The 14,873-nt window shown below is 51.5% G+C and overlaps 1 protein-coding gene across 10 annotated transcripts in view; it reads left to right on the plus strand.

Annotated features, from left to right (window-relative positions):
• The window catches only part of KDM2B (lysine demethylase 2B), a 123,447-nt gene extending 109,747 nt beyond the window's left edge, over positions 1-13,700 (plus strand). For 7 of the 10 annotated variants that reach the window (XM_013056496.2, XM_013056494.2, XM_013056499.2 and 4 more), the window contains 8 exons: positions 80-349; positions 552-665; positions 1,347-1,385; positions 1,530-2,209; positions 2,896-3,059; positions 3,141-3,302; positions 4,018-4,236; positions 12,389-13,700. In XM_013056496.2, coding sequence (XP_012911950.1) covers positions 80-349; positions 552-665; positions 1,347-1,385; positions 1,530-2,209; positions 2,896-3,059; positions 3,141-3,302; positions 4,018-4,236; positions 12,389-12,570 — 1,830 coding nt within the window. In that variant the 3' untranslated portion in view covers positions 12,571-13,700. The remainder of the gene's footprint in view (positions 1-79; positions 350-551; positions 666-1,346; positions 1,386-1,529; positions 2,210-2,895; positions 3,060-3,140; positions 3,303-4,017; positions 4,237-12,388) is intronic. The other 3 variants (XM_013056495.2, XM_013056500.2, XM_013056503.2) reach the window with 1 other exon arrangement.
• Positions 13,701-14,873: the final 1,173 nt, after the last annotated feature.

Here is a 14,873-nt window from a genome sequence, read left to right on the forward strand (position 1 = left end):
CGGCCAGTGAGGTGCTGCGGGTTCCCGGAGTGGGGCAAGTCCAAAGATATACAGTAGGTTTGTTCCTTCTCTCTTTTTGGCCTACAAGCAAAAGCGTGGCCCTGGCTTTAAGTATGCCTCCAACCTGCCCGGCTCCCTGCTCAAGGAGCAGAAGATGAACCGGGACAACAAGGAAGGGCAGGAGCCTGCCAAGCGGAGGAGTGAGTGTGAGGAGGCACCTCGGCGCAGGTCAGACGAACACCCCAAGAAGGTGCCCCCGGACGGCATCCTGCGCCGAAAGTCAGACGACGTGCACCTGAGGAGGAAGCGGAAATACGAGAAGCCCCAAGAGCTGAGTGGACGCAAGCGAGTACGCACTGGGAGGAGCGGGCAGCGAGGGGTGGCCTGGCTGGTCCCGGGTGTGGGGTGCACGGGCGGGGGCGGGACGGGCAGCAGGGACAGCTCGGGGGCCTGGCCTCTGGCTGCCCTGAGCAGGTCACATAAGTCCTGAGAACCCGGCCCAAAGAAAGGAGGGGGAAACCAGCGAGTCACTCCTCTTCCCACCCCTTTAGGCCTCGACGCTTCAAACGTCCCCCGGTTCCTCCTCTCACCTCTCGCCGAGGCCCCCTCTAGGCAGCAGCCTCAGCCCCTGGTGGAGATCCAGTCTCACTTACTTCCAGCAGCAGGTGCTCCCACGTCGCCCCGCCCTCCTAAGGTCCTGGGGACTTGTGAGTCCCGGGCCACCCCCCCCCCCCCGCGCCGCTCCCCCCCCTCCCACCCCCCCCACCCCCCGTCCTCCAGCCCATTGCCGTGGCCGCTCCGAGGCATCTGTGCGCGCCGCAGCGTCCCAGGCCCCAGTCGCGGATGGCTGGCTCGTGCTTCTGGCGTGGGGCCTGGGAAGCTGAGGCTGCCGCGGGGAAGCCCTGTGGGTCTAGGAACCTCGGAGGATTCTGGCGGCCAGCTCCGCCCACCTGCCCTTCCCACTTCGGCCACGAGGTGGCGCCTGGTTGTCTTCCCAGCTCCAGCCATTAAGGCTCTGCTGGGAACCCCGCAGGCCCTGCCTCCAGGACTGGCTCCCAGGGCCAAGTCCGACCTCAGTGGGCCAGTGCACATCTCAGGGTCTGTCTGAGGGTGGGAGGTCAGTTGGGTGGGAACAGCTTGACCATGCTTATCCCCTTCCAACTTCTCTCTTAAAAGCAGCAGGCAGGGCCCACTGTCTTTCAGTCACAGTAGATGGGATTTGCGGGGAAGGTGATTCTCCAGCCCCTTCTCTAGAGACTGTGGACTCATGGTGGGGTTGGGGGTAGAGGGGTCCAAATCCCATGAACCATGGGAGCAAGATATACATGCTTTTTTCCCTGTGACAGCTAAAACCTGGCAAAGAAGATAAGCTTTTCAGGAAAAAGGTACCGTCTTCCATTCTCCTGTCTTCCCCTCCCCCCACGCCTGCCCTTGGGTCAGTGGGTGTTGCCAGGGAGGGTGGAGAGGCCTGGGTGGGTATAGTCCTGAGCCTAGGGGCTTAGCTGCCCTTGCTCCCCCTCCTCCCTCAGCGGCGGTCTTGGAAGAACGCGGAGGACCGGATGGCTCTTGCCAACAAGCCTCTGCGGCGCTTCAAGCAGGAGCCAGAGGATGACCTGCCTGAGGCACCCCCCAAGGCCCGGGAAAGCGACCACTCCCGCTCCAGTTCCCCCACCGCGGGGCCCAGCACCGAGGGGGCAGAGGGCCCCGAGGAGAAGAAAAAGGTAAAGATACGCAGGAAAAGGCGGCTTCCCACCAAGGAGCTGAGCAAGGAGCTGAGCAAGGAGCTGAACCAAGAGATCCAGAAGACGGAGAACAGCCTGGCCAACGAGAACCACCAGCCCATCAAGTCAGAGCCCGAGAGTGAGAGCGAGGAGCCCAAGCGGCCCCTGGGCCTCTGCGAGCGCCCCCACCGCTTCAGCAAGGGGCTCACTGGCCCTCCCCGGGAGCTGCGGCACCAGCTGGGGCCTGGCCTACGCAGCCCACCCCGTGTCATCTCCCGGCCCCCTCCCTCTGTGTCCCCGCCCAAGTGCATCCAGATGGAGCGGCACGTGATTCGGCCACCCCCTATCAGCCCCCCGCCTGACTCACTGCCCCTGGACGATGGGGCGGCCCATGTCATGCACAGGGAGGTGTGGATGGCCGTCTTCAGCTACCTCAGCCACCAAGACTTGTGTGTCTGCATGCGGGTCTGCAGGACCTGGAACCGCTGGTGAGGGCGCTGGCAGAGCTTGGCTGGGGAGGCATCGAGGGACTGGCCCGGTGTTGGGCTCCAGGCTCAGGCTTAGACTAGACCAGGAATGGCACATGTGTGCTATGTGTCCCCACTTTAGTCCCCCGTGATGATCTTTCTTTCCTTCTAAGCTCAGTCCAGCTTAATTCTTCTCAAAGAGTTCCAGGTGGTTACAACAACCTGGTCATGCTGGTCTTCTAGAAGAGGTTAGCGGTAGCTGATTGCCTGGTTCAGCTCTAGGAGGATGAGCTAAGAACCAGGTGGAGTCCTTGTCCTTGAAGAGGTAGCCCAGGTTCAAAGCAAGGGTTCCAGTTACTGATCTTAATTTCAGCTTTGGTATTTCTTAGCTTTCTGGCCTTTACCAGGTTACTTACCTTCACCTGTAAAAGGGCATCATAGGATGTCTGCCTAGAGCGGTGTTGTGGGAAGTGGCCTGTAGGGGGAGTAGTAGAGCTCCCAGTAAATACTTCGCGGAGAGCAGGTCCTGGCATCTTTGTGGGGGCCTGTTGCAGTCAGAGCAGAGGTGCCCAGGTGTGGGCAGGATAGGTGTTAAAGGATCCAGAGGGTGGAGTTAGGGAGCCCCCTCCCACCCCCAAACTTGGTCGTGGGGGGAGTTGCCACAGCCTTGCAGGGGGCTCACCCCCTCTGCTGGGCCTGGCCCCCAGGTGCTGCGATAAGCGGTTATGGACCCGCATCGATCTGAACCACTGCAAGTCCATCACACCCCTGATGCTGAGCGGCATCATCCGGCGGCAGCCTGTCTCCCTGGACCTCAGCTGGACCAATATCTCCAAGAAACAGCTGAGCTGGCTCATCAACCGGTTGCCTGGTGAGCACTGGGCCAGGGACCCCAGAGGTGCCGTGGTGGGGGCTGGGCTGCATCTTCTGACCTGCCCCCTCTGTCCCCCAGGGCTCCGAGACCTGGTGCTGTCGGGCTGCTCATGGATCGCGGTCTCAGCTCTCTGTAGCTCTAGCTGTCCACTGCTCCGGACCCTGGATGTCCAGTGGGTAGAAGGACTAAAGGATGCCCAGATGCGGGATCTCCTGTCCCCACCCACAGATAACAGGCCAGGTGAGTGGCCAGGCCCATGCTGTGCCCAGGGGGGTGCCCAAGGGGGTCAGCTTGGAGCGGCGTGACCAGGCTGTGCTGTTGGATGTGGTTTTCACCACAGCCCCCACCCCCATCCGGTACATGTGTTCTCAAGCCTTCTTGGTCTCAGCCATTTTCCAGAAGATGCAGAGATTGTCCCGGCTGATGTGCTCTCCGGCATCTTGAGGCGTAGAAACGATGCATGAGAGCAGAGGCTTCTTTGTACACCCGAGACTCCACTGGGGGGTCTTGGCATGCATCTGACCGCTTCTCCGTTCATTTGTACTTTGTTGGCTTTAAGCCTCCATGAGCACGGGGGTCAGTGTAGTTAGTGACAAGCTCCCAAGAGGGAGCTTTCCTGGGCCGGGTTGTGAGGCCCATCGCTCCCCGCCTGGCGCTCACACGAGAAAGTGCTGTGACCCGGAGATGCCGTGCTGGCCTGCCTGGATGGGCCGAGCACTGCGGGGTAGAGTATGGGCTGTATTTCCAAATGTTCTGATTTTTCAGGACTGCAGAAGCTTGAGATTGGCTGTGGAATCTGGATTTTTAAATGTAGGAACCAGTTTGGGGAAAGACTCAGTGGCCAAGTGAATCCCAAGTGTGACATGTGGCTGGTCAGCCTTCCCGTGTTAGGTCAGTGTGAGCAGATCTCCCCCATCGGGTCCACATGCTGCCTCTTTCCTTCCTGACCCCTCAGGTCAGATGGACAACCGGAGCAAGCTCCGGAACATTGTGGAGCTGCGTCTAGCGGGCCTGGACATCACAGACGCCTCCCTGCGGCTCATCATCCGCCACATGCCCCTGCTCTCCAAGCTCCACCTTAGTTACTGTAATCACGTGACCGACCAGTCCATCAACCTGCTCACTGCCGTGGGCACCACCACCCGGGACTCCTTAACTGAAATCAACCTATCAGGTCAGTCGGGGGCACCCGGCAGGCTCAGCTTGGGGCCCTGGGGGACAGGGACAGTTGTGGGGAAATACTTCGTGTGCCGGCTCTCGGAGGGTCCCGGCGTGAGGGGGAGGACAGATCTGTAAATACGACAGACACACGGCTAGAGGAGAAACATGAAACACGGCAGTTATAGCCAGATTGGTAGTACTTGCTGACAAAAAACAGTGCTGGTAGCAGCCAGAACAGAGCGCCGTGGTTCCTGACCCAGAATACCGGCTTGCGGAGCTTCTCCGGGGCGGTGCGGACAAGCGAGCTTGCGCCGCAGGGAGGGGAGCAGGGCATCGGCGGGCAGAGGGGCTGGGCAGGCTTGGACCCATGAGGAAGCTTGGTTTCTGCGGCTGTTGTCTGTACTTCATGCTCCCCACCTGACCCGCTGTTGGGGGCCTCTTGGAGGGGAGAAAACTCTCCGGCTGGTGCTGCTGGGGTTCTGCGTCTGCAGGATCCTCAGTCCACGTGCTGGTGGGGCTGGAGTGAGTTTGGAAGGCCCTGGGGTGTGACCGGTGGCGAGGTGGACAGAGAGCACGGCCTGTCTCCGCCCAGCTCGACCAGGTCTGATCTCGTTGCTTAGGATGTCAGATCGTGTATGTAAGACTTACACAAGACCTAGAAAACACTTTTTTCCCTCCAGAAATTAACTAATAAAGGACACCTTCACTTCACGCTTGGTAGACACACCTTCCTGCCAACGGGGCCAATCTGAGGATGAATGGGGAGGTTTGAGAATTTGGAGAATTTAGAGAACTCTCTACCTAGGAAGCCATTCCTCCTTCTTGGGGAGTTTCGGTGGCAAGGGCTGCCCGCCCTGTGGAGACAGAGAAGAGGGAGCCCTGCTGGGCTGAGGATCCCAGCTCCAGGCTCCGCTTGTGGTCTCACACGGATGCTGGAGCTGCCCCGCGGAGGAGGGCCTAGACGGCTCTTGCTCTAGTCCTGGGCAGGGCTGGGTGCTGCGGTGACTCTATCCTAGAAGTTCTGCCGTACATGCGGCAGAGATCCCGGGGCAAGCCCTCCCCTGCAGTGCCGTCCAGGCCGTGCTTGTGTGTGTAGGAACCCGCTTCTGCATTTGTTTTTCCACAAAGGTCTTCCCTTCCTCTCAGTAGAGAGGTCGCTGCGTTCTGCTTAAGAGCTGTGCTGTACACGGAGGCAAACCTCTACAGCCGATCTCTTTTAGATTCTTTTTTTTTGTATTTTTTTTTAAGATTTTATTTTTATCTATTTGACAGAGAGTGAGCACAAGCAGGGGGAGAGGCAGGCAGAGGAAGCAGCAGACTCTTTGCTGAGCAAGGAGCCCAATGTGGGGGGTCAATCCCAGGACCCTGACATCATGACCTGAGTGGGAGGCAGTTGCTTAACTGAGCCACCCAGGTGCCCCAGATTCGTTTCTTTTTAAGGAGTTTCCCCTTGGGGCGCCTGGGTGGCTCAGTGGGTTAAAGCCTCTGCCTTTGGCTCAGGTCATGATCCCGGGGTCCTGGGATTGAGCTCCACATTGGGCTCTCTGCTCAGCGGGGAGCCTGCTTTTTCCCCCCTCTCTCTGCCTCTCTGCCTACTTGTGATCTCTATCTGATAAATAAAATCTTTTTAAAAAAAGAATTTATTTTTTAAAAAAAAGTTTCCCCTTGCCATCAGTATAACTAATGATAAAAATAACTCTGTGGCACAAAATAGATGACAGCGGACATGCCTCAGGATCCATGAACTTGAAGGATCTGCTCTAGGGACAGAGTGAAGTCCGTGGTCCAGCTTTTGTTACTTAGCCTGAATTTGAGGCCAGCCCTTCCCTTCTCTTCCCCTGATTCTCACCACTGTCTCCCTGCTCCCTCCGCACTCCCCACCTTAAATTCTTTCTTCCAGAGTCTGTCCCTGTGCTTGCACACAGCAAGCCTGCGTTACTGTTTCTTGATTTTCTTTTTCCACTCGGGCATTCTGTGCTTATTAGCTTGCTGTGTAGAGCACGAGGATTATTCCTACTCTTACATCTTCCCCCTCCCTTATCTTTCCAATTCACAGTTAAGTCTGTTTTTACGGCCTCAGAAAGACTGTCCGCTGCTGTGCTACTAGCGTATCGGAAGTACATTTCCCTCTTGCACACATTTTTTTTCCCCCTGGAGTTAATGGCCTCTTTTTCGCTTAGTCTCTAGGCAGACTCTGCACCAGACTCCAGTACTGTTCTGCCCCCCCACAGACCCCTCTGGCCCCGACCAGTTTTTGCAGGAGGCTCCCTTCTGGATCTGCTTCCTTCCAGACTCCTGCCTACTGTCCCAGCTGTCAGCCTGAGACAGTGTCCCACTGCCATCCTGGAAATTTTCTTGGTCTGTGTGTTATGTAGGGTCCCCACCTTCTGTGATCCCACATTTTTTCTTGGCTCCTCTGGTTTCATGGAGGACATTGAGACATTGATTATTCCCTCACATTGGTAGCTCAGCTGGATCTGGGAACCATGTTTTTACAGAAGGTTGGGAGGCATTGCTCCATCCATTTTCTTTGCCTTCCAGAGTCTAATCCAGAACCATTTGATACTTCTTCCTTCAGTGAGTATTTTCTCTTATCTGAAGTTTGTCAGGATATTTTCTTTGTTTCTCGTTTTCTATAATTTTTTTTTTTAAGATTTTATTTATTTGCCAGAGAGAGAGAGAGCACGTGCACAAGCAGGTAGAGGCAGAGAGAGAGAAGCGGGCTCCCCGCTGAGCAAGGAGCCCAATGTGTGGGACTCGATCCAGAACCCTGGGATCATGACCCAAGCTGAACAGTGGCCCAACAGACTGAGCCACCCAGGTGTCCCATCTGTAATTTTTTTTTCTTAAGATTTTGTTTGAGAGAGCAAAGGAGGAAGGGGGGAGGGAGAGGGAGAAACAGACTCCTCGCTGAGCAGGGAGCCCAATGTGGGGCTCCATTTGGGGACCCTGGTCATGACCTGAGCTGAAGGCAGAGGCTTAACCCACTGAGGCACACAGCCACCCCTGGTCATTTTTGATGATGAGCCTTCGTTTGAATCTTTTCTTCCAGGACACTCACACGTTCAATCTAGAAACAAATGTCCTTCAGTTCTGGGAAATTTCCTTTAATTATTTCTTAATTTCCTTTTCTTCTGTTTTTTCTTTATTAACTAGTACTCTGATGCCTTTTTTACTTCCTGTTTTCCATCTTTGTGTCATCTTTTTTCTCGCTTTTCTGGGAGTTTTCTTCCAACTTTATCACACAATTCATACAGTGTTTGTTTTTTAAGATTTTACTTTTTATTTGAGGGAGAGAGCAAGTACAGGGAGGAGCAGAGGGAGAGGGACAAGCAGATTTCCCACTGAGCACGAGCCCAGGGCGGGGCTCGATCCCGCGACCCTGAGATCACGAGGACCCGAGCCAAACCGAGAGTCAGATACCTAACTGAGTGAGCCACCCAGGCGCCCTGTTTTTTTTTATTGCTGCTGTTAATGTAGCTCAATACCAGCCAAAACATGGGCAGCTTCATACGGTTCAACCTCTATTTTTAATTTTAGAGCTTTCTTTTATTCGCTGAACTCCTACCCTCCTGCTCCATCCCCTTCCCATCGTCCGCCCTCTCCTCTTCTTTGTACTCTTGTAAAGAGCCTGCTCCTGCTCCTGTTTCTTAGATCCATCCTGAGGACCTTGTTTTATTGTTTTCTCCCTGCGTGTACTTTTTCCTTCAGACACTAACTAATGATAAAAAGCCGGTGGCCCTCTTGAGACAGCCTCCTCGGATTTAGCGTCAGTGCGTGCTTGTCCACTCGGGGGCGTTCGGAGGCTGTGGACATCAGTGTGTGGTCAGCATGGGTTGGTTTTTTTGCGGGGGTGGGGGGCCCAGATCTGAGATCTTCCAGACTTTTCTCCTGAGCTGGTCAGGGCTGCCAAAAGTATTCTTGACCTCCCAGCTGGAGGGTGCGGGCTAAGCTGCCCGGTGTCGTAGGGCCTGGCAAGGGAAGGAGGCTGGGGGGATCTCAACAGTCCGCAGGTAAGTGTTCCCGTAGACCCTGATTTTGGCTGGGTGCCCCCGCCTGCTGGGCCAGGTGGTGCCCAGACCAGAGACTTTCTCTCTCACCATCAGAGACTGAAACTCTAGTGTTCTGCAGCCGCGGAGAGGCTCTGACCCCTTCTTCAGCTCCATTTCCTGTGATTGCTGCTTCCATTACCGGAACCTTGAGGGTGTTCATAGAGTAAATCTGAACTGTCTCTGCTGTCCCTTCAGCCAGTTTATTTATTTATTTATTTATTTATTTATTTATTTATTTTTTTTTTTTAAAGATTTTATTTATTTACTTGAGAGAGAGAGACCGTGAGAGAGAGCATGAACGAGGAGAAGGGCAGAGAGAGAAGCAGACTCCCCATGGAGCTGGGAGTCCGATGCGGGACTCGATCCCGGGACTCCAGGATCATGACCTGAGCTGAAGGCAGTTGTCCAACCAACTGAGCCACCCAGGCGTCCCAAGCCAGTTTAGGTTAAGCTTTCTCAAATCTACCAAACTGCTCTCTCTTCTCCAGCTTCCAAAGTTGGAAAAAAAAAAAAAAAATTGTGGTAAAACACCATAAAATTTACCATTTAAGCATACAGGTCGCTAGCATTTAAGTGCATTTACGTTGTGTAACCACCATCACCACCATCCATCTCCAGAAGCTCCTCTTCACCCCATCGGAAGCTCGACCTACAACGGAACTCCCCATTCCTCCTCCTCCCCGCCCCTCACAATACACATACTGTTTGTGTGAACTTGACTTCAGGGACCTTACGAAAGTGGAATTACGTCATAGTGTTTTGTTGAGAGGCTTATTTAATGAATGTTCTCAAGGTTCATCCATTTTCTATCATAGGTCACAATTTCCTTCCTCTTTAAAGCTGAATGGTATTCCATTCTGTGTATACCAAATTTCCTTCATTCATTGATCAGTGGACAGTTGGCTTGCTTCTCCCTTCTGGCTCTCGTGAGTAATGCTGCCAGGAGACCATGGGGGACAAATCCCTGTTCTCGGTTCTTAGGCGCATATACCCAGCAGTGGACAAGCTGAATCATACGGTTATTCTAGGTTTAATTTTTTTTTTTTTTTTTAAAGATTTTATTTATTTATTTGACAGAGAGATCACAAGTCGGCAGAGAGTCAGGCAGAGAGAGAGAGAGAGAAGCAGGCTCCCGCTGAGCAAAGAGCCTGATGCGGGGCTCGATCCCAGGACACTGAGATCATGACCTGAGCCGAAGGCAGCGGCTTAATCCACTGAGCCACCCAGGCGCCCCCTAGGTTTAATTTTTATTTTTGAGAAACTGCTATATTTTTTCCCATAGCTGCTGCACAGTTAAATTCCTACTGACATTTTCTCCACATTTTTGCTATCATTTTTTTTTTAACTTAGAGCCGTTTTAGCGGGTAAGAAGTAATATCTCAATGTGGTTTTTGAAATACGTATTATTTTATTTTTATTTTAAAGATTTTACTTATTTATTTGACAGATGGAGATCACAAATAGGCAGAGAGAGAGGAGGAAGCAGGCTCCCCGCTGGGCAGAGAGCCCAATGTGGGGCTTCATCTCAGGACCTTAGGATCATGACCTGAGCCGAAGGCAGAGGCTTTAACCCACTGAGCCACCCAGGCGCCCCTGAAATATATATTATTTTAAGTAGTCACACGAGTCGCATGCCCTATTGACTGAGCCAGCCAGGCACCCCTCAATGTGGTTGTGATCTGCATTTTGATCTGCATTTCCCTAGTGATGTTGAGCATTTTCTCATTTATTTTCTATTTATCTGTCGTCTTTGGGAAATGTCTATTCATGTCCTTTTCCCATTTTTTAATTAGCTAGGTTGTGGGGTTTTTGGTTGTGGTAGTTGTTTTGTTTTTGAGAGAGCACGAGCACAAACGGGGGTGGGGATGGGCAGAAGCAGAGAGAGGATCCCAAGCAAGCGCCATGCTCAGTGGAGAGCCCAACGCAGGGCTCCCATCTCCCCACCGAGATGACTGACCTGCGCTGAACTCAAGAGCTGGACGCCTGACTGAACCACCCAGGCAGCCCAAGTTGTAGGAGTTCTTTTATATAGACTCTGGACATGAATCCCTTAGCCGATACAGGATTTGCAAGTCCTTCTGCCCATCTTGTGTGTTGGGACTTTCACTCTCTTATAATGACCTTTGCATAAATGTTTTTAACTTTGATTTGGTTCAGACTCTTTGTTTATGCTTTTGGTGCGGTGGGAAGAAACCACTGACAAGTTCAGGGCCACCTGGGTGGCTCAGTCGGTTACGTGTTTGCCTTCAGCGCCAGTCATGATCCCAGGGTCCTGAGATTAAGCCCTGGCTTAGTGGGAGACTGCTTCTTCCCCTGCTCGTGCTCTCTCCAAGTCTTTAGAAATAAAGAACAAAGAAACCGTTGACAAATCCAATGTCATATAGTTTTAGGTCTAAATAATTTTGAGTTAACTTTGTGTATGGTATGAGGTAGAAGGTCTGATTTTCCCAGCAGCGTTTGTTCAAAAGTTTGTCTTTTACCCACTAAGTGGTTGTGGCACCCTGTCAGAAATCTCTGAAGATTCAGGGGTTTAATTTCTATCTGGGGTTTCGGTTCTGGTCTCTTCATCTGCATGACCTTAGTGCCAGTAAGACATGCTGTAGTGAGTCAGGAGGTGTGAGTCCTCCAGTGTTTTCTAGACTGTGTTGGTAATTCAGGATCCCTTACACTTCTCCCCGAATCTGAGGATGGATTTCTCAATTTCTGCAAAAAAATGTTGGTATTTTATAGCAACTTCATTGAATCTGTAGCTTGCTTTGAACAGGGTTGACATTTTAACAATACTAAGTCTTCCCATGAATATGGGGCAGCTCTCCATTTATAGCTTTAAATTCTTTTTTTTTTTTAATTAATTTTTTTTTATAAACATATATTTTTATCCCCAGGGGTACAGGTCTGTGAATCGCCAGGTTTACACACTTCACAGTATAGCTTTAAATTCTTAAAGCACTTTTTTAGTTTTCAGTGTACAAAGTCATTCACTTTGTCGGTTAAATTAGAAGTATTTTATTTTGTTCTTTTTGATGCTACTGTAAGTGGAATTATTAATTTTGATTGTTCATTGCTAGTGTACAAAAATGCAACTGATTTTTGTGTATTTATTTTGTATCCTGCAACTTGGCTAAACTTGTTTACTTCTTTATGCCACCTCCAAACCTGGCACTTGGACAGTCATGAGGCCTGCACTAGGGCTGTCAGTATTTTGACAGTTTGCCTGTCTGGTTTTCATTCCGACTTACCTGAATGGAGAAGGGAAAGTACAGATCTAGTGAGGACAGAGGGCTCTGGCTGACCGCCACTGAGATGAAGGAAATCTATCTGCCGGGTGGGGGCGCTCTCTGAGCTTCAGCTGGCTTCTAACTGGCATTGAGGCCAATCGACTGTGGCTGCAGCTCTAAAACAAAAAAGGGTGGTAAAAGCAAAGTATAAATTCACAAGAGCAGGGGCAGAAGAGTGTGTCTCTTAAGTGAGGGCATGATGAAAGACTCCAAATCCTGGGTTTGCTCGTTGTCAACAGAATCTCGCCAGCCTTGGTAGTAGCTTGGTCTTCACAGGTTTCCGGTAAGCATTTAGCAAGGGGCGCGCAAGCCTGCTCTGCCTCACTTGAAAGCCCCAGTGCCTGTGTTGGCCAAGAGGAGCCCAAGATGACCATACAGATGTTCTCACTCTCACCCTTTGCTTCCCCCTGCCCCCGCTCCCCAAACTGATCCGTAGGGAATCAGCAGATAAGTGCACCATCACATAGATCGGGAGGTAGTTATCGACCATAAATTAGATGGGAAAAGCAAGCTATTTAACATATTGTGTGAGCCGGTCTTTGTTAAACAGCATGGACAGAAGACCTAGTTTATACATACAGAGAGGCAACGGTAAGCTTGGAAGTCTGAACGCTTTTCAGGCATACATTAACCTTTATCATTGGTAGATGGAACCAGTCCCCGTTTAATGAGAGCTTTCCAGCAAGTGCAGTTTTCCCAAGGGCATGAGGGGCTGGACAGTGCTCAGGGGCCCTGTCCTGTTTCTTCATTGCTCGGTGCTGGGGTTTGGCGGGGGCGGGAGGGGCCTCTGGCCTCTGCACTTCCTTCACCTCGTGCTGTCTCCTCTCCCCTGCAGACTGCAATAAGGTTACTGACCAGTGCCTGTCCTTCTTCAAACGCTGTGGAAACATCTGTCACATTGACCTGAGGTACTGCAAGCAGGTCACCAAGGAAGGCTGTGAGCAGTTCATAGCTGAAATGTCTGTGAGTGTCCAGTTTGGGCAAGTGGAAGAAAAACTCCTACAGAAACTGAGTTAGTCCAAGGACAAGTATGTAAATAAGGGGTGGGGAGGGGGAGGGAGCCTGGCAGGGGAGGGGAAAAGACTTTACAGAAACTAGGGCTTTTATTTTCCATTTGGAACTTGAAACAACGGACCCCACGATTCCATTCTGCAAGTCTTGCTGAGGGAGAAGCCGTCCGTCCGGCTCCTGTTTGGGGGAGGAGTGAACTGGACACTCCCCCTTCGGTCCCTCTGAATGACAACCGCACTGCTTTCTGGACCATTTCTAAAGCGGCCTTTACCAAGAAGACATTCCCGCTGGAGAGGAGGACAGACTGAAGAAATTCTCTTCCTGAAGCATGAGCTTAGGAATTTCGTGGGTGGTGGGGTTTTCCTTTTGGACACCTTGTTCCTTGCAGCTCCGGGGGTCGGTGTCGACATTCAGCGGACCACACGCCACATCTGCTGCCGTCGTGACATATTTTGTTTGTTTGGTTTTGTTACATCTTACATTATGCAGAACTATTTTTGTACAAATTGTTTAAAAGTTATTTATGCAAGGTTTGAATGCATACCTGTGTTTTTATTGTTTTGAGATTGCCAACTTCCCTGGTTTCCTAAGGTAGGAGAGAACTGAACCTGTACTTCATCCACACAAATAATCCATCTATACACATGCCCAGATCTGGCAGAGCAGGCGAAGACCTTCCAATTAAAAGCATGTTTAACTGGAAGTTGAGAGCCTGCTTTGTACGTCGTCAAGAATTACACAAGCATGTGGATATATGTCAATTATAGTCGAAGTAAGACACTTTGCCAAGTTTCCTCTGTATAAAATTCACCCATTTCTCGAAATTTTAAAATTCAGACTTCAGCCTTTGCACTCAGGAGAGTTTTGCGCCAGCATGAGCTCTTGTATTCTACACGGATCTAATTTATACAGTGGGTCAAGAAGTAGAATAAATGATCCAACATAGCCTTTCTTTTCCTTTTTTCTCTCCTTTGAAGTGAGTTGAGTTCTCGTTCAAGGTTTATAACACGGCTGTTTTCCTAGTTGTAAAGTTATGCCTTCATAAGTGCCATTGTTGTAAGGTGTTGTTTTCCTAGACCTTCCCTGATGCGGTTTTACCTTTGTTGAATTTGTATAAACAATTGTACAAAAAAGCACTCTCGGTCTTGCAGAGTTTCTGTTCTGGGGAGTGGGGGTGCTAGAAAGCTGACTGAGAAGTCCAGGGACAGCAGTCTCGACACTGGTATAAACTACGTTAGTTGTCAAAGATCCGCAGTGGCCCTGTGGTGCCCGCGGTTTCCCGTCTGCAGAGTTTCCGGCTTGCGGAGAGAACTGCGTCGCCCTGCTGGCCCCCGGGAGGTGGCTTACCTGTGCGGGTGCCTCAGAGCCCACCTGTGTGAAGGAACAGCCATGGCCCCTTGGTGTTGCCGCTGCCGTCGTGGGGGGCAGGGGGCTTCCAGCTCCTCAGCCTCTCCCTGGTTCCGCTCCCAGAGGCCACATGCTGTGCTCGGGAGTCTGGGGCCAGGGCCGCTGCTGTCGCCAGCTGGTGGACACAAACCAGGGGAAAGTCATTTTAGATCACAGAATTATTTTTAAAGAGGGTCCTGCAAACTTCCACTCTCACACAGATACGGCTGCTGTACTGACTCTGAAAATGGATGCGATAACCCACCTCGCTTCCTCAGGACTTTGCTGCCTCCCCTTTCTTCTTCTTCTTCTTCTTTTTTTTTTTTTTGCCACAAAATGGTTTTAAATCCCACCCAGTCTCGTGCCTCCTGTTAGCTTAAACACAGAGATCCTTTGACTCAAACTGGAAACCAGAATTTAACTCAGGAGATGCACCTTACAGAGGTAAGATTAGTTTAACACTATGTTTTGTTTTTAGATTTTATTTATTAGAGCACAAGCAGGGGTGGGGGCAAAGGGAGAGGGAGAAGCAGATTCCCTGCCAAGCCGGGAGTCTGACATGGGGCTCGATCCCAGAACCCTAAGATCATGAACCGAAGGCAGATGCTTAACCAACCAAGCCACCCAGGGGCCCCAACACTGTGGTTTATTTATAAAAATATGGCTTACCTTCGCAAGCCTGTTCGTACATCTATGGAGACCCCCACAGACCCCAGCTTGAGTTCCCTGAACTTCTGAGTAAGCCTTATCCTGATGCCTCCTCTTTGGGAATTGCTTTAAGAATAACAGTGTTCTGGGGTGCCTGGGGTACCTCAGTGGGTTAAAGCCTCTGCCTTTGGCTCAGGTCATGGATCCCAGGGTCCTGGGACAAAGGCAGAGGCTTTAACCCACTGTGCCACCCAGGTGCCCCTGTCAAATAAATC

The sequence above is a fragment of the Mustela putorius genome, unplaced genomic scaffold (genome assembly GCF_011764305.1).
Source record: "Mustela putorius furo isolate JIRA1106 unplaced genomic scaffold, ASM1176430v1.1 tig00537248_pilon_pilon_pilon, whole genome shotgun sequence".
In the NCBI taxonomy this organism is placed as follows: domain Eukaryota; kingdom Metazoa; phylum Chordata; class Mammalia; order Carnivora; family Mustelidae; genus Mustela; species Mustela putorius.